The sequence below is a fragment of the Anomaloglossus baeobatrachus genome, chromosome 3 (genome assembly GCF_048569485.1).
Source record: "Anomaloglossus baeobatrachus isolate aAnoBae1 chromosome 3, aAnoBae1.hap1, whole genome shotgun sequence".
Lineage (NCBI taxonomy): Eukaryota > Metazoa > Chordata > Amphibia > Anura > Aromobatidae > Anomaloglossus > Anomaloglossus baeobatrachus.
Window position 1 is genome coordinate 504,157,304 of NC_134355.1, and position 19,301 is coordinate 504,176,604.

At 42.1% G+C, this 19,301-nt stretch overlaps 1 protein-coding gene and 1 long non-coding RNA gene across 3 annotated transcripts in view; one reads left to right on the forward strand and one right to left on the reverse strand.

Moving 5' to 3' along the window:
- Positions 1-19,301, forward strand: part of IFT80 (intraflagellar transport 80) — a 238,569-nt gene that overhangs the window by 135,181 nt on the left and 84,087 nt on the right. For both annotated transcript variants that reach the window (XM_075340673.1, XM_075340671.1), the window contains exons 9-10: positions 9,474-9,653; positions 17,827-17,945. In XM_075340673.1, coding sequence (XP_075196788.1) covers positions 9,474-9,653; positions 17,827-17,945 — 299 coding nt within the window. The remainder of the gene's footprint in view (positions 1-9,473; positions 9,654-17,826; positions 17,946-19,301) is intronic.
- The window catches only part of LOC142296725 (uncharacterized), a 303,374-nt gene that overhangs the window by 41,126 nt on the left and 242,947 nt on the right, over positions 1-19,301 (reverse strand). The window lies entirely within an intron of this gene.

Sequence of the window (19,301 nt, forward strand, 5' to 3'; positions counted from 1 at the left end):
CCAGCCTTTCCTATGATGTATATACCCCATGTCTCCTGTGATTGTGCATGCCCCCATGTCTCCTGTGATTGTGTATGCCCCCAGCATCTCTTGTGATGTACTGTATATACAGAAATCCCAGTGTCTCCTGTGATGTATGTATAGCAGCCCCAGTGTCTCCGAAGTGATGTATATAAAGCAGTCCCAGCATCTCTTATGTAATGTATGAACACTTGTCTGTGTCTCCTATGTGATGTACTGTGTATACAGTATTATAGATGGATAATCTTGCTCGCTGTCAAGTAAAGGGGTGCTCAGAGAAAAAGAGACAATGCTGAAAAGCGTAACTCTGGCACACCAAAGCGAGAGAGACAGATATGGTAGTCCAACAAATTGTTTCTATTTGTTATAAATCTTCACTCATTTGAAAAATATCAAGTTATAACCTTCATTCATTTCATGAACGTTTTCAGCATTAAATAGCCTTTGTAAAAAAAATTAAGTCTGCATAAACGAAATAACTGAATTAACAATCCGTATATATATTGATCCATATATACCATCGTTTTAATTACAATAACAATCGCCACTGTATCATAATACTATAATAGAACAAAGTATAAGTATATCATGAAAAATGGCAGTAAGCGCCCATGTACCTAAGTTTACTGGGTCACAGAGTATGGGCACCTATAGGAATCTGTATAATAACCGGTAAAGCTGTAAAACAAAAGAAAAACACGTGACAAGCCGATTAGGAATGTAAAAAAGAAAATAAAAATAAAAATTGAAAAATTAAAACAGAATAAAATAAAAAAAAGTATAAAAATAAAAAGCCAGGAAAAAATAAGGAAAAAGAAAAAAGAAGAAAAAGGAGAAATAGAAAGAAATAACAAGAAAGAGACAGAAAACAATAGATATTAGAAAAGACAAGGATTGAATAAAAATTGACACAAAAGTAATGCATCACTGAGAACAAGAGAAAAAAAACGGAGACACAGGGAAAAGCAGGAGCCAGAGGGCAGGAGCCAGAAGAGGCACTGGTGCAGTCTGACAGGTAAAAACAGTATGAACGAATATCTGGTAAAGCTGGGAATCGGCATATAAATAGAAGAGAAACACCTATACGAAGAATAAGTAAGTTAGCACCGCATGTCACAAATAGAAACATAAGATCTAAGGACCTATAGACCATGCCTTACGTGATGGAGGGAATACAACAAGCAGGGCCGTGGTGCGGTCAGGATGCCGTGGAGAGATCTTTAAATAGTATAGAGACATGGTCTCCCGACCAACCCAGAGAGGCACCGACAGTCACGTGTTGCTGAACGAAATAGCAGGAACGGAAGATACCGAAGAAAGCCGAAGGGACGGCACGTGCGTACAACAGTAATCACAAGCTAATAGCATAAGCGTGACTGAAGGAGCTCCTTGCTATAGCGGCAAATGAAATGACAGGCAGAGGCAGAAAACAAGAGATAACGGACTGGTTCCCGCACAATCCTTGGTATGTGAATGTTAAGAGAAAAGAGATTATAGTAAAGTCAGAAAAAAGTAATAAAGGTTAAAACATGAAACTAAAAAAAGAAACAGAAATAATATAGAGGTTATAACAAGGCAAAAAGAAAGCGGTAAAGAGAAAAAGAATGTAAAATAAAAGTCGGCTCACCACATGACTCATGTTGCCTAGAATATAGACAAAACCAGAGAATATAAGTATAGTGTGCTAGATATAGACCCCACCATCCATCATTCAGCCTCAGCACCTACAGGAGAATATCACACTCCCTGTTGAGACCCATCGGCTCCAACGTCTGAAGCGTGTATATCCAAAAGGATTCACGTGTTTTTAAAAGTTTCACCCTATCACGTCCCTTCCGCGGAGCTACCACCTGCTCGATGATCTGATATCTTAATTGTGTCACGGAGTGCCCCATTTTAATAAAGTGATTGGGAATGGGTAAAAGAATTATTTTACACCTAATGGTAGACTTATGCTGGGAGATGCGGTCTCGGATCTGTTGAGTCAACATATCCGAAACCGCAAGGACACTTGGTCAGATACACCACATACGATGTATCACATGTAAAGAAGCCCTTTACAGGAAACCTTTTACCGGATCTTGGGTGTGTAAAAGTGTCACCTTTAATAATATTAGAACATTGTAGGCAACCCAGGCATGGGAATGTCCCATTACTGAAATGCACTAATGTGCTCTGTATTAGAGTCCGTCGGTCACTCCCTAGATCTGCCCTGACTAGCTTGTCCCTCAGATTTGGGGCCCTCTTGTAGCAAGTCAAGAGAGCAACCTAAAAATGGGGGATAGAAGGGTAGTCTTGGTGTCTCTTATGTGATGTATGAACAGCTGTCTCCACATTTCATAAGCAATTTATGTACAGCAGTCTCAGTGTCTCATATGTGATGTATATACAGTAGTCTTGGTGTCTCTTTTGTGATATATACACAGCAGTCTCATTGTCTCCTATGTGATGTATATATTGCAACCCTGGTGTCTCCTGTGATGTATATGCTCAAGCCCCAGCCTCTCCTGTGATGTATATGCTCTGCAAAACTTTTTTTCACAAGAGTTGACTGGGGTCCAGGCCGACACAAACCTATTAAAACAGTTGTGAGAAAAACATGATGATCAATATCACATAACCTCACAGCCACACCAAAGTAAAGCAGCATCAGCCAACACTTTAGCGGGGAGTTAATTGATTGTTTGACCAAATATAGCAGGGTAATTTTCTACTTGTAAATTTTGTGCAGCCCCCGAATGATGGTAGAAATTTCCAAATTTCCCTTGGCAGAAAAAAGGTTCCCCACGTCTGTATTATAGAGACGCTCTGTTCTGTCTTTTTATTCTTAAAAAGCTGGAAAAAAGTGGAGGAGTGCAGTCATGAAAATAGAGCAGCTCCCGATTAGGAGGAAGTTTCCTTCTTTTGTGCCAAATACTCCATACACAGGAGTCATATTTCTAATCATTTAAAAACACGTGGGAATACATAATAGGAATCGTTCAGCAGTTATAACTGTTATGTTATCCCACAGAATTTATTATGTACCAAGTGCTAAGCTCCTATAATTCCTCCCATATTTGATAGAAATCCTCTACTAGACACATGGGAGGCTATACCAAGCCTTACTGCTGCGAACAATACAATAGTGCACATGTACATGAAAATCATATGTGAAACAGCTATGTGGTTTTAGCTTCCGTATATTGCCTCAAGAAAAAATATTATATTTGCGTTATATAAAAAAAAACGTTTCTGTACTGTTCATGTACTTTCTCCATGTAATAAGGACTGACTGGATATAATTAATATTTAATTTCATACTAACATGGGTTCTGGAAGCATGTTTTTCTCACTATCTGATATGAAATCAGAATAAACCTTTCGTGTTTTAGGTAAATTAGGAACCAAAATAATTTATATTTGCCAAATGCCAGAATAATGAGAGAAAATGTTTTAAGGCATTTTTATTACTTTCTGCAAAGTCCAAAGTTTGCATACATTTCATTAGTATTTGGTACCATTGCCCTTAAACTGTATGACTTGGGTCAAATGTTTTGGATATCCTTCCACAAACGTCTCACAATAGTTGGAAAGAATTTGGGCCCATTCCTTGTAATAGAACTGGTGTAACTGAGCCATGTTTGTAAGTCGCCTTGCTCAGACCTGCCTTTTCAGCTTTGCCCATAAATTTTAAATGGGATTGAGATCAGGCTTTGAGATGGCCACTCCATAACATTCACTTTGTTACCCTTAAGCCACTTTGTAACCAGTTCGGCAGTATGCTTCAGGTCATTGTCCATTTGCAAGATCCATTTCAGCCCACGCTATAAGTTCCTGGCTGATGTCTTGAGATTTGCTTCAGTATTGCCACATAACCTTCTTTCCTCATAATGCCATCTATTTTGTGAAGTGCACCAGTCCCTCCTCCATCCTAGCATTCCTACATGGACAGTGTCCTTGAAAGTGGATTGGTCATAGTGGGCCAGTTGAATGGCCACCAAGGTCTCCCGATATGACCCGGTTAGACTTTTATCTTTGGGGTCATCTGAAGGCAATTGTCTATGCTGCGAAGATACAAGATGTGCAGCATCTAACACAACGGATACTGGAAGCCTGTGCTAGCATTTCTTCTGCGGTGTTGCTATCAGTGCATCAAGAATGGGAGAATAGGGTTGCATTGACAATCCAACACAATGGGCAGCCCTTTGAACACATTTTATAAGTGGTCATAAAATTGTAAATAACTAATGAATGAATAAAGTTACTTTAATCCCTTCACGACCATGGACGGATATATCCGTCATGGAGCGTGTCCCGTTAAGCACCGCCCCCTCCCGCCGGCAGGCGGCGGCGGTCGGCACACATATCAGCTGTTTTCAACAGCTGACATGTGTGCCTGTTAGCCGCGAGTGGAATCGCTTCCACCCACGGCCATTAACCCCTTAAATCTTGCTGCCAAAGTCTGGCAGCAAGGTCTATATGCGCGCGGCCATGTTTTTTACTTACCGCCGCCCCCCACCGGAAGTCACGTGCGTGATCACGTGACTATCGGTGGTTGCCATCGTAGCACAGGGTCATGTGATGATGCCTGCAGCTATGAAGTTTCACTTTCGTTTTCCCTCGGCTGCGAGCAGAGAGAAACAGAAAGTGACTGAATCTGCTGTTTACAGCTGTATAGCTGTGATCAGCAGATAGATAAGAGCGATCGGATTGCTGATCGCTATAGCCCCCTAGGGGGACTAGTAAAATAAAAAAAAAAGTTTTAAAAATTAAAAACAAAAAACCTAAAAGTTCAAATCACCCCCCTTTCCCCCCATTGAAAATTAAAGGGTTAAAAAATAAATAAATATACACATATTTGGTATCGCCGCGTTCAGAAATGCCCGATCTATCAAAATATAAAATCAATTAATCTGATTGGTAAACGTCGTAGTGGCAAAAAAAATCCAAACGCCAAAATTACGTTTTTTGGTCACCGCAAGTTTTACGCAAAATGCAGTAACAGGCGATCAAAACGTAGCATCTGCGCAAAAATGGTACCATTAGAAACGTCAGCTCGAGACGCAAAAATAAGCCATCACTGAGCCATAGATCCCAAAATATAAGAACGCTACGTGTTTCGGAAAATGGCGCAAAACGTGCGCCACTTTTATTGGACAAAGTTGTGAAACATTTTTAACCCCTTAGATACAAGTAAACCTATACATGTTTGGTGACTACAAACTCGCACCGACCTCAGGCATCATACCCACACATCAGTTTTACCATATAGTGAACACCATGAATAAAACATCCCAAAAACTATTGTGCCATCACACTTTTTTTTTGCAATTTTTCCGCATTTGGAATTTGTTTGCTGTTTTCCAGTATACCATACGGTAAAACTTATGGTTTCATTTAAAAGTACAACTTGTCCCGCAAAAAACAAGCCCTCATATGGCAAGATTGACGGAAAAATAAAAACGTTACGGCTCTCGGAAGAAGGGGAGCAAAAAACAAAAACGCAAAAACGGAAAGTGCCCCGGGGCTGAAGGGGTTAAAACCAAGCACACCCTTGTTTTTCTTGTGAAATTCTCAATAAGTTTGATGTGTTACATGACCCTCTTCCCATTGGAAAAAATAAAGTTGGATCCAAAATGACACTTAAAAATGGCCGCCATGGTCACCACCCATCTTGAAACGTTTCCCCCCTCTCATATACTAATGAGCCACAAACAGGAAGTTGATATGACCAACCTTTCCCATTTTATTTAGGTGTATCCATATAAATGGCCCACCCTGTAAATAATTTTGGTAATACTAATTGACCTAAAACGAGAAAGGTTTATTCTGATTTCATGTCAGATAATGAGAAAAACATGCAGATGTGTCTTCTTAGATAGTGTATGTAAACTTCTGGTTTCAGCTGTATGTCTGGAATCATCGTCCTGCTGGAGAATACATTTGAAGCAAATCAGATATCTCCAAGATGGTATTACATAATGGATAAGCATCTGCATGTATTTTTCTCCTCATTCTATGCATCATTAAATTTTGACCAAAAGTCTGAACTCCATTTGCAGAAATGCATCACCAAACATTCAAGGAACTTCCACAATGCTTTACCATTTACTGCAGACACTCATTATTGTTCCGCTATCCAAGCAAACAGCCTTCTGTTAGGGGTACTTTGCACGCTGCGACATCGCTACTGCAATCTCGTCGGGGTCAAATCGAAAGTGACGTACATCCGGCACCAGTAACGACGCCGCAACGGGTAAAGCCTAGATGCGCCGATAAACTATCGCAAAAGCGCCGTAAATCGGTGATCTGTGTAGTGTCGGTCATTTTCATAATGTCGCACCAATAGGAGATACGATGTTGTTCCTCGTTCCTGCGGCAGCACACATCGCTGTGTGTGAAGCCACAGGAGCGAAAAACATCTTACCTGCCTCCACCGGCTATGCGGAAGGAAGGAGGTGGGCGGGATGTTTACGTCCCGCTCATCTCCGCCCCTCCGCTTCTATTGGCCGTCTGCCGTGTGACGTTGCTGTGACGCCGCACGACCCGCCCCCTTAGGAAGGAGGCTGGTTGCCGGCCAGAGCGACGTCGCAGGGCAGCTAAGTGCGTGTGAAGCTGCCGTAGCGATAATGTTCGCTACGGCAGCTATCACAAGATACACATGTGCGACGGGGGCGGGTACTATCGCGCTCGGCATCGCTATCATCTGCTAGCGATATCGCAGCATGCAAAGTACCCCTTAGAGCCAAATAGTTAAAATTTTGGCTTAACAAACCAGAACACTTGATATTTTTCCACACCTTAGTTCCCATGTTATTATGCATAGTTGAGTCACTTGTCAAAGGTATGGCGATTAGCCACAATTCCTCTATTTGTGGCTAGACTACGTGCAACAATAGATATCGATCCTACTGGTTGCTAACAGTTCTGAATTGATGACACTACTGGATATTTTCTATTTTTGAAGGGAAGTAAGCCTCATGTGTCTTTCATCACCATGCACTAGGTTTCCTTGTCTAATCCCTGTATCTACGGTTCTCATCGTTGACATTTCTCTGTGTCTTCAATGCTGAGATACTTATACATCATGGAGGTTTCTGATTGGCTCCAAATTCATACTGCAGCAGCAGGACGATGACCCCAAAGATACAGCCAATGTAATGAAGAATTATCTGCAGCATAGAGAAGAATATAAAGTCCTATAGGGGATAATATGGCTTCCACAGAACACTGATCTTACCATCATCAAGTGTGTGTGGGATTACAAGAAGAAACCACAAAGCCTACAAGCCTACATCCACAGAAGATTTGTAGTTAGTTCTGCAAGATGTTTGGAAGAACGTCCCTACGACCTTCATTCAAAATCTGTGTGCAAGTGTATCTAGAAGAATTCATGCTATTTTGAAAGCAAAAGTCAGTCACACCCAATACTGATTTGATTTACATTTCTCTTTTATTCATTCACTTTGCATTTTGATAATTGAAAAAAATAACTATTAAAACTTTTATATTTGAAAAACATTTATACTTTCCAGCATTTTTTCCCACTCCTACAGAAGACTTTTGCATAGTACTAAATATAGTGTGCACTTTTTGGCAAAGATATGCCATCCTTGGTAAATTTATACTATAGATACAGATAATTATACTGTAGAGTTTCCAAATAACACTGGCGGACAGTTCCCAAAATTGCATCCGAATCATGTAAACTTAGGAAAAAAGCGGAATTTGCAATTAAAATTCGGGATTTGAGGTAGAAGCTTTGTGGTATCAGCTGCCTCCATTAGTGCCATCGACACTAAATGGAACGTCATTGTAAAAAACAGAATTGTTTGCAGCACTTCTGGTGGGACCTTGCATTCATGTATCACACATGCTCCGCATCAAGTGGGGATGCACGTCAGGTCCAAGAGATCGGAGCAAAAATATGCCAAATCCAAAGACAGGACAGCATCCTCTAGATAAAATTATCAATCTATCTTTATTCTGTTATAGCATAGCAGCGACGTTTCGACCAATAGGTCTTTATCAAGTGTCATGTCACATGCTCGACCTATGCTCCATTTAAACTCCTCCCCAGTGTGAGTGTCCAGGGGGGGGATCTTGTCAGACATTTTTGCTCATCCTTTGGATAGGCACTAAGTGTAATTTGCTTTTTAAAGGACTTCTGTCAGCAGGTTTTTGCTATGTAAGCGGAAGTCAGTATGCTGTAAGGGTTAAGACAGAAAGTTCAGGCATGCCTGTGTCATCACAAACCGATCTTTTGTTTATTTGTTATGTTTGTTTTACCAGCTGGACCCTTATCATTGGTGTGGATAGCTGGCTTGTGCCATGTTGTGCTGCACGCCCCCTGCTGTGATTGACACTTCCTAGTCAATGCACAATATTTATAGAGATCTTGGTATGGGCGGGGACAGCTCCCAGCTCTGCTAAACTCAATTCTTAGATAATGTCAGACCAGCTGCACCCAGTAATCTAAGTTAAACATGGTTAGTTTTAGAAAAACTGTGCCTACAACATGCTGCTCTCAGATGAAGTAGCAAAAACCTGCTGACAGATTCCATTTAACCCTTTTAGGCCAGTTAATTTTAAAGTCTAACTTTATCATTTTTGTAGCCATTTTCTTTTTCTTTTATTTTGAAGCATATTTCTCTTTGATTCCCGCATTTGTGACCTTTGCAGTCTACTGCCCACCATAATTATACAAGCATGTATAGAACATTCAGTGATTTGTCCTCGTACTGTATCTCTATAAAGTAAATTGACTAGCGATATTTCAAGTAAATCTTTCAGTTACACTTGTCTACCCTCATTATATTTATATTACTAAAGTTGACAAGCTTCCCAGGAGTTTGATATTTTGTGGGTTCGCATGTACTGCAAAAGAAATTACAGTGCTAAATATGGCAAAAGCATTAAATATTCCTTCCACCAAGGACTAAACGATGTGTCCAACGTTTTGCATTTGGACATATTTTGTCTTTAAACAGATGGATTTTTTTTGCCGTCTTACTTATTGAATAAAGTTCCTTTTCAGTTTTTGATTAATGGGTGTTATAATTAGCTTTGCATCTGAGCTCTATTTGGTAAGCCTGCCTCGTCTTTCTTCTGATCAATCTTAATAGCCCTGCATATATTGCTAATGTCTCTAGCAGACTTGAACCATTTGCCGTGTCATCTCCTATTCTTATTCATTGAAGCAGCCTTGACCTCTGCCACTGGCTCATCTGCTGTCTGATGTCCAGCTGCTTCAGGTGTGCTTAGGCAAGAGCAGAATGAACCACTTTATATCCTGCGTTTCATCTCTTTGTTGACGTAACCCTTTTAAAAAAAAAAACAAAAAACATTTTATTTATATATATATATATATATATATATATATATATATATATATATATATATATATATATAATGTTGTTTTTTATTTCTTTTTATGTGTATTTATTACTTTATTTGTTATTTTTTTTCAGTGGTCCTATGCTTTGGAGAAACCAACTACTGGCAGTATCTTCAGCCTTACTTGGTCAATAGACGGAACTCAAGTTGCCGGAGCTTGTGGAAATGGTCATGTTATATTTGCACATGTCATTGAGCAACATTGGGAATGGAAGAATTTTGAAGTAACTTTAACCAAAAGACGAGCTATGCAGGTTGAGTTATTTTTCATAACATATCTTATATTTATAGTTAACAAGGTATTTGATCCCATTCTAGTGAGTACATTTTTATTAAACATGGCTCATATATTAGAATCAACTTTAAAGTATTCAAATATGGGTCAAGAGATAAGGGCAGGGGTGGACAATTAATTTTCCCAAGGGGCCGCATGAGAAATTGGGATGGTTTTAGAGGGCCGGACTAATATAATTAACTCAGTTTTACCCAATACTGTATATAGTGTAAATATACTATCCCTTCATAAACAGTAAGTTACGGACTGTGACCCCTCATGGCCCTGCACGCACACATGTCCGTTTTTTCTCCGGCAGCATGGGTGTCACACGGATTGCACACTGATGTGATCTGTGTGACATCAGTGTGACAAGTACCAGAAAAAACACGGGTCTTTTTAATAAAAATATTTTCTATATTTACCTCTCTCCAGCGCTGCTGTCTCTGGCTCTGCTGCCTCCCGCTCCTTATCGCCGGTAATTATACTCACTGAATATTCAGTGCAGTGAGCAGCTGGAAGCAGGGACAGCGCTGGGGACCGCATCGCTGGGTGAGTATACAGGTGTGTGTGTGTGTGTGTGTGTGTGTTGAGAACCTGGAAGCCGGCGCATCTCGAGGACTCGTCACAGTTCCCAATGAACTCTGATGAACCCGTGAAGCTGTAGCGTGAGTGTCGCAGGCGGGGTCATCAGAGTTCATTGGAAACTCCGATGACCTCCTGGAGGTCACTGTGCTTGCAGATTACTCACCTGTCCCTGCGGTGATGTCCTCAACGGTGCTGTAGCCGGGGCGGTCACCGCGATGCTCCGGCTTCCAGGTCCTGAGTGCGGTGAATAATCGATGAATGTGCGGGGGTCAGGAGCGGGAGGCAGCAGAGCTGAAGAAAGCAGGTCAATATGGAAAATCTTTTTATTTCACAGACTCGTGTCTTCTCCGGTACCTGTCACACGTATGCAAACAGGTACTGGAGAAACGCAATCAGGCCCTGTAATGGCGGCATGCTGCTGCAGGGGGCGGGGATGGAGCGCGTGGTACCTGATGTAACTCCAGTACCATTCGCAGTTACGGACTTTTCTCTGCGCTGTTTCTAGGTACCAGACCCGCTCTAGTTATGTTTGAGCTCCACATGGAGCCAATGTCGGGAGCTCCACAATCAAGTGTCTGCTCTCAACAGCAGGGGTGGACACTGACCGCTTAGGGCCCCTGTGCAAGAAATTGTATCTGGCCCCCCCTTCTATGGTGACAAAGCTGCATATAGTATAAATACACACACACACACACGCACTATATACATATATACACAAACAATCCCCATATACTATATCACTACATCCCTATACACTACACCTGTAATATACATAACTACATCCCCATATACATCACTAGACCCCTATATACTACACTTGTAATATACATCACTAGACCCCTATATACTACACCTGTAATATACATCACTAGACCCCTATATACTATACCTGTAATATACATCACTACATCCCCATATACATCACTAGCCCCTATATACTACACCTGTAATATACATCACTACATCCCCATATACATCACTAGACCCCTATATACTACACCTGTAAAACTACATTCCCATATACTACATCACTACACCCAAATATTAGTCACCAGTTACCCCCCCGCCTCCTCATTGTCCCCTCCTCAGTTAATTAGTCACCACTCACCTCTCCCTCCTCAAGCACCTCCGTACAGGCTCAGCTGCTTCTCCTCTTGTACGGGCTCTGGCTGCGCCGCTGCTGTTCTTGTACGGGCCCCCGCCGCTGCTTCTCTCCATACCGGCCCCGGCTGCTGCAGCTTCTTCTCCTGCCGGGCGGGAACTTTTCAAATGACACACACGCGTGCCGTACTGACGTCATCAGGGCGCGCGTGTGTCACAGAGAAAGGTGCCGGGCAGGGAACAGAGGACAGATTCCTGCTGCCTACACTGTGCGGCGCTGCAGGATTGTTCCCTGCCCGGCACGCAGCGTGTGATGAGGGCGATCTGACCACGGGCCTCACGGAGCCTGGAGCTCCGGACAACAGGTCAGATTGCCCTCATCAGTGATTGGCCAGCAAGGACGCCCTGAGTCAGGCTGGCCGGTCACAGAGAGTAGGCGGGTCGGATGTGGCCCGCGGACCGCCCCTTGCCCAGGTCTGGATAAGGGGGATTTTTGGAAATAAGGGTTTCTGTATGTAAGTGAGCTGTGCCTTGCATGTAATGGTCTGCACTAACATTGGTGCGGATTGATGAGTAGGACCCGGTCCATCAGCCACATCAGTAATCTGTGGGCAATGGATGAGAGCCTGGGAGCCTTCTTCTCTCTCCCATTATCTACAGCTCATCTTTTGATTTTCCCACCTGGCTCAACATCATCGTTGCAGTGTGACTTCACTCTGAGTCGACTAATCAGAAGAAGAGCCTTAGATGTCATTAGGCAGTAGTGGGTTCTCTGTTGATTGGACAGAGATTACTGACATGCCAATTGACTAGGACCTGTTAATCAATGCACACCAACTCCATTTCTTCCCATTCTATGAGTTAAAGGGAACCTGTGAGATCCCTTATGCCAGCCAAGTCCACAGCATTCACATTTGCACGTCAAAATTCCCTTCTTAAGCAGCCCTTGTGTATCATCATTCTCTAAAATCAATGTCTAAAAAAATAATGTAAATCTGAAAATAAGGAGCGCTGATAGTGTAATACCAGAGAGATCGGTGAGGTTAAACTATAAGTATACACTCACCTGAATGGGTTGTGATAGTCACAACCACTAATGCACATAAGATAATGGCGTCTGCTGCAGCCCCACGTGGATGAGCATACAAAATGGAGTCGAGAAGGGGTTAAAGCCGCGCATCAGCCGAAATGAAGATGTAACGTGTTGATGAAGATAAACTTTCTTTTATTCCATAGGTCTAAGCGTTTCGAGGTAAAACCTCTTCTTCAGGACCAGTACATCAACATAAAAGCATTAAACAGATGAAGATGACAGATATATATACACAGCTGATAAAAGGAGAACCGCCTACATCAGGGTGCAGCTCGGGTCCCTGCTTTTATGTTGATGTACTGGTCCCGAAGAAGAGGTTTTACCTCGAAACGCGTAGACCTATGGAATAAAAGAAAGTTTATCTTCATCAACACGTTACATCTTCATTTCGGCTGATGCGCGGCTTTAACCCCTTCTCGACTCCATTTTGTAAAAAAAAAATGTATTACTTTCCTTTTTCATATGCAAATTAGGGCCTTGACTAGTCAAAGGGACATTGTTTTCCCAGACTAGTCGGCTCTCTTTCCATATTACCATGCCTCTGTGGGCATGATCATGTGATTTTCATGAGCCTGCCTCACCACAGCCCCGGGAAATCTTGCACATGCGCGCTGCTCATTTCAGCAACGTCAGTGTGTCTCTCAAGCCAGGTGTATGCATACCAGCTTCAGAGAGGCGCATTCCGCATGATCAGAAGTGCAGAAGCTGTTTTCATATTATGCAAAGTGCGCCTCTCTGAAGCCAGGCCGTATACACCCGGCTTGAGAGGTACCCTGATGCTGCTGAAAGATTTCCAGGAGTTGGCTATGACGCTAGCTCATGGAAATCATGTTCTTTCACCTAGAGGGGCCTGGGGAAGAGGGCCGACTAGTCTGGGGAATCAATGCCCCTTCGACTAGTCAAGGCCCTAATTTCCATATGAAAAACGGAGGTAATACATGCTTTTTTTACACATTGATTTTAGAGAATGATGTTATACAGGCCTAGTTACAAAGGAAATTTTGACGTGCAAATGTGAATGCTGCTGTCTTGGATGGCATAAGGAACCTGACAGGTTTCTATTAATAAATACGTCCTCTGCTTGTTCCTGCTATGTAGAAAGTTCAGTAATTGTTCATACTTTCAATGGGGCAAATGAAGACATTGAGGCTGATTTATAAAACTGGTGTTAGAATTTTGCCTTAATTTTACCCATCATACATGTCACACAGCAATGATTATATGCTTTTAACACATTTTTGGGCACGCTTGACAATAAGGTATGGCTTCATTTTTTTATGGCATGCAGTTAGGTTTGGTGTAAATTATGTAAGCCAACTAATAGGTAGTTTGAGCTTAGACTAGACGTCCTAAAGATGCACTAGATTTATGATTCAGCATTATTATTATTATTTATTATTATAGCGCCATTTATTCCATGGCTCTTTATAAGTGAAAAGGGTATACATGAAAACTAGTACAACAATCATTAACAGTACAAAACAGACTGGTACAGGAGGAGAGAGGACCCTGCCCAAGAGGGCTCACAGTCTACAGGAGATGGGTGAGGATACAGTAGGTGAGGACAGAGCTGGTTACGCAGTGGTGTACTGGACTGAGGGTTATTGTAGGTTGTAGGCTTGTTGGAAGAGGTGGGTCTTCAGGCTCCTCTTGAAGCGATTCACGGTAGGAGGGAGTGTGATATGCTGGGGTAGAGCGTTCCAGAGTATGGGCGAGGCACGGGAGAAATCTTGTATGCATTTGTGGGAAGAGGAGATAAGAGAGGAGTAGAGAAGGAGATCTTGTGAGGATCTGAGGTTGCTTCCAGGTAAGTACCGGGAAACTAGGTCACAGATGTAAGGAGGAGACAGGTTGTGGATGGTTTTGTAGGTCATGGTTAATGTTTTGAACTGGAGTCTTTGGGCAATGGGAAGCCAGTGAAGGGATTGGCAGAGTGGCGAGGCTGGGGAATAGCAAGGGGAGAGGTGGATTAAGCGGGCCGCAGAGTTAGGATAGATTGGAGGGGTGCAAGAGTGTTGGAAGGGAGGCCAGAGAGCAGGAGGTTGCAGTAGTTGAGGTGGAAGATGATGAGGGTATACAGTTAGGTCCAGAAATATTTGGACAGTGACACAATTTTCGCGAGTTGGGCTCTGCATGCCACCACATTGGATTTGAAATGAAACCTCTACAACAGAATTCAAGTGCAGATTGTAACGTTTACTTTGAAGGTTTGAACAAAAATATCTGATAGAAATTGTAGGAATTGTACACATTTCTTTACAAACACTCCACATTTTAGGAGGTCAAAAGTAATTGGACAAATAAACCAAACCCAAAAAAATATTTTTATTTTCAATATTTTGTTGCGAATCCTTTGGAAGCAATCACTGCCTTAAGTCTGGAACCCATGGACATCACCAAACGCTGGGTTTCCTCCTTCTTAATGCTTTGCCAGGCCTTTACAGCCGCAGCCTTCAGGTCTTGCTTGTTTGTGGGTCTTTCCGTCTTAAGTCTGGATTTGAGCAAGTGAAATGCATGCTCAATTGGGTTAAGATCTGGTGATTGACTTGGCCATTGCAGAATGTTCCACTTTTTTGCACTCATGAACTCCTGGGTAGCTTTGGCTGTATGCTTGGGGTCATTGTCCATCTGTACTATGAAGCGCCGTTCGATCAACTTTGCGGCATTTGGCTGAATCTGGGCTGAAAGTATATCCCGGTACACTTCAGAATTCATCCGGCTACTCTTGTCTGCTGTTATGTCATCAATAAACACAAGTGACCCAGTGCCATTGAAAGCCATGCATGCCCATGCCATCACGTTGCCTCCACCATGTTTTACAGAGGATGTGGTGTGCCTTGGATCATGTGCCGTTCCCTTTTTTCTCCAAACTTTTTTCTTCCCATCATTCTGGTACAGGTTGATCTTTGTCTCATCTGTCCATAGAATACTTTTCCAGAACTGAGCTGGCTTCATGAGGTGTTTTTCAGCAAATTTAACTCTGGCCTGTCTATTTTTGGAATTGATGAATGGTTTGCATCTAGATGTGAACCCTTTGTATTTACTTTCATGGAGTCTTCTCTTTACTGTTGACTTAGAGACAGATACACCTACTTCACTGAGAGTGTTCTGGACTTCAGTTGATGTTGTGAACGGGTTCTTCTTCACCAAAGAAAGTATGCGGCGATCATCCACCACTGTTGTCATCCGTGGACGCCCAGGCCTTTTTGAGTTCCCAAGCTCACCAGTCAATTCCTTTTTTCTCAGAATGTACCCGACTGTTGATTTTGCTACTCCAAGCATGTCTGCTATCTCTCTGATGGATTTTTTCTTTTTTTTCAGCCTCAGGATGTTCTGCTTCACCTCAATTGAGAGTTCCTTAGACCGCATGTTGTCTGGTCACAGCAACAGCTTCCAAATGCAAAACCACACACCTGTAATCAAACCCAGACCTTTTAACTACTTCATTGATTACAGGTTAACGAGGGAGATGCCTTCAGAGTTAATTGCAGCCCTTAGAGTCACTTGTCCAATTACTTTTGGTCCCTTGAAAAAGAGGAGGCTATGCATTACAGAGCTATGATTCCTAAACCCTTTCTCCGATTTGGATGTGAAAACTCTCATATTGCAGCTGGGAGTGTGCACTTTCAGCCCATATTATATATATATAATTGTATTTCTGAACATGTTTTTGTAAACAGCTAAAATAACAAAACTTGTGTCACTGTCCAAATATTTCTGGACCTAACTGTATACTAATGACTAACTGATTCTTGGTTAAGGAAAGCACGGATCCGGGAGATATTTCTGAGTTGTAGTCGGCATGAGGTGAAGTGGGCTTGGTTGTGTGGTTCGAAGGATAGAGCAGAGTCGAGGGTTACTCCAAGGCAGCGAGCTTGTGAGAATGGGGAGAGTGAGCAGCCATCAACTTTGATGAATAGGCTTGGTGGAGGAGTTGAATGAGGAGGAGGAAAGACAATGAATTCTGTTTTGTCCATGTTAAGCTTTAGGAATCGCGCAGAGAAGAAGGATGAAATAGCAGACAGACATTGTGGGATTTTGGTTAGTAAGGAGGTAATGTCAGGTCCAGAGAGGTAGATCTGTGTATCATTGGCATAGAGATGATACTGAAAGCCGTGGGATTCTATGAGCTGTCCCAGGCCGATGGTGTAGATGGAGAACAGCAGGGGTCCAAGAACTGAACCTTGGAGGACACCAACAGATAAAGGGTGGGATGAGGAGATGGTGTGAGAGTGGGAGATGCTGAAAGTTCAGTCGGTTAGGTATGAAGAGATCCAATATAGGGCCAAGTCTGTGATGCCCAGAGAGGAAAGAATCTGTAATAGGAGGGAGTGGTCTACTGTGTCGAAGGCAGAGGACAGATCCAGAAGGAGGAGGACAGAGTAGTGTCGCTTGGCTTTTGTAGTTAGTAGGTCATTGGTGACTTTAGGCAGTTTCAGTAAAGTGATGTGATCGGAAGCCAGATTGTAGCTGGTCAAAGAAGGAGCAAGAGGAGAGGTATGAGGACAGTTCAAGATGGATATGCTGTTCCAGTAGTTTTGAGGCTTAGCGGGGAAGTTATATGGGGCGGTAGCTAGACACAGAGGATGGGTCAAGGGAGGGGTTTTTAAGGATGGGTGTGATCGAAGCATGTTTAAATCATGAAGGGAATACACCAGTTGATAGTGATAGGTTAAAGAGGTGAGTTAGGGCTGGGATGATGACTGCTTTGATGTTGGGGATGAGGTGCGACGGGAGCGGGTCAAGTACACAGGTGGTTAGATGTGATCTTGAGAGTAGAGTGTAAAGATGATCTTCTGTCATGGGGGAGAAGCTGGATTTGGAGGAAGAGGACTGAGTAGCTATGATGAGGGGCTGTGGGGATTGTGTGCCAAAGCTTGCTCTGATGTTGTCAATCTTCTGCTTGAAGAAAGAGGCAAAGTCTTCAGCTGAGATGAGAGGAGAGGGAGGTGGTGCTGTGGGACAGAAGAGAGTTGAAAGTGTTGAATAGCTGTTTAGGGTTGTGAGATAGAGAGGATATTACTTTGGTCTGAATGTGTAAACAGGATATTAAACAACTACCGATCACTAAAAGTTTATTGATTGGCGGTGGTATTATGCCCTGGACGGCCTGTAAACACAGACCCTTAGTTTACACTATATAAAAGTGAGGAAGTTTTAGTAACTCAACCAAAGTAATAGCTCAGGAAAATCCACCTGAGATTTTTGTAGCACGGACCAAAAAAGTGACTCTCATTTTTCAATACCTTTTTCTTTTCTCTCCTCTCTCCTCTTGGGCTGTGGTCAGATGTCCTTTATATTTGTGTTGGAATCATGAAATATTGAATATCTAGAGTCAGATTGCAGCCTCACTCATTGCCTATGTTTCCAGGTCCGTAATGTAATAAATGATGCCGTGGACTTGCTGGAATTTCGTGACAGAGTAATTAAGGCATCTTTGAAGTATGGACATTTAGTGGTTTCCACCTCTCTCCAGTGTTATGTATTTAGGTAAGCAAGTCGTCTCTCTGTGGAACGTTTCCTTTGATTCATTGCCTTTCAATCATGTGCTCTACAAAGGTCCTCTAAGCCGACACTATACCAGGCCTGTATCCTTTGTTGAAATACTGTCTTAGGAAGCAGGTGGTACTTTTGCTACTAATTCTTTCTGCTTCTCGAAGAAGTCGAAGAATCAAAACATCTGGACGCGTTCCAAGAAAAACCTTTCAAGTAATTGTTTTTGTAGCTTTCTGTTGTAAGTGTGGTCACCTAGTTTACAAAGTGAAAGGGTGGCCTCCGCCCCATTGTTATTAGTTCATGATCTACGCCTCGACTTAATGGTTGGGATAACACATTTGTGAACAGCTGCAGTACACAAAAGAAAATCGCTTAGTTTTTAAATCTATTTATATACAATATTGTATAATATGAATGTGGCTCCTCACTAAACCGTGTACTCTACTACTCTAAGCAATATTGTCTAAAGATGTATATTGGATAATCTCTATGTAAAAATCGTGTCAGTGTTTGGATAAAGGGAGATGATCTAAGATCGAGGGCTCTAAGACGAGTGGATGTACGCTGAGGGTAAAAGAGACATCTGCCGGTGTACATGTACTGAGGCGAATTCCAGCTGTCACTATGACAGGCAAGTTCAGGAGCTTTTCCATTTACTTCTCTGCTGTACAATAAAGAAAAGATGACTGCACTGTATGTGGTTATCTGATCTGATATTATGTGCTGCATACCTAATACATAAGCAGTCCTAGTCAGTAATAGTAGCCAGAGCCGCCAATAAAATATGCCCTTTTTTGAGCAGGAGACACACAATTAGTGTTTCCCCTGCCCTCTTGAAGCCACAGAAGCTTTCTATTGCCAACATCCTTCCACCGAGTTAAAATAAAATACTAAATTATATAGCACTAAATTATTTAGAACTTGGCCATATATCAGATGGAGAAAAGAATAATGTATATACAATAGTATATCTCCATTTTTACTTCTGTGGCTTTAACCCTAGTTTTCCTGTATCTCAAAACTTATTAAAGGGAATCTGTAAGCAGTGTCAACCCTCCTAGCCTGGTTTTATGGGCACGCAGGTCATAGGAAGCTGAATAACATGATACCTTGATATTAGCCCTGGAGGCAGGTCCTCATACAAATGAATGTACGGCCCATAGATCTTAATAGTTCTTTTGTTGTTTGTTTTTTTTTAAGAAAAAAAAACACAAAAAAAGAACAGAGAACATTTTTTACAGCATGGAACTAAAAACTTACAGGCACTTAATAGTAGGTGGTATGAGTAATAAGCAATGAACACACTCATGAAACCTTGTCGTAAAGTAGGAAAAGAGAGGAAGCTAATTA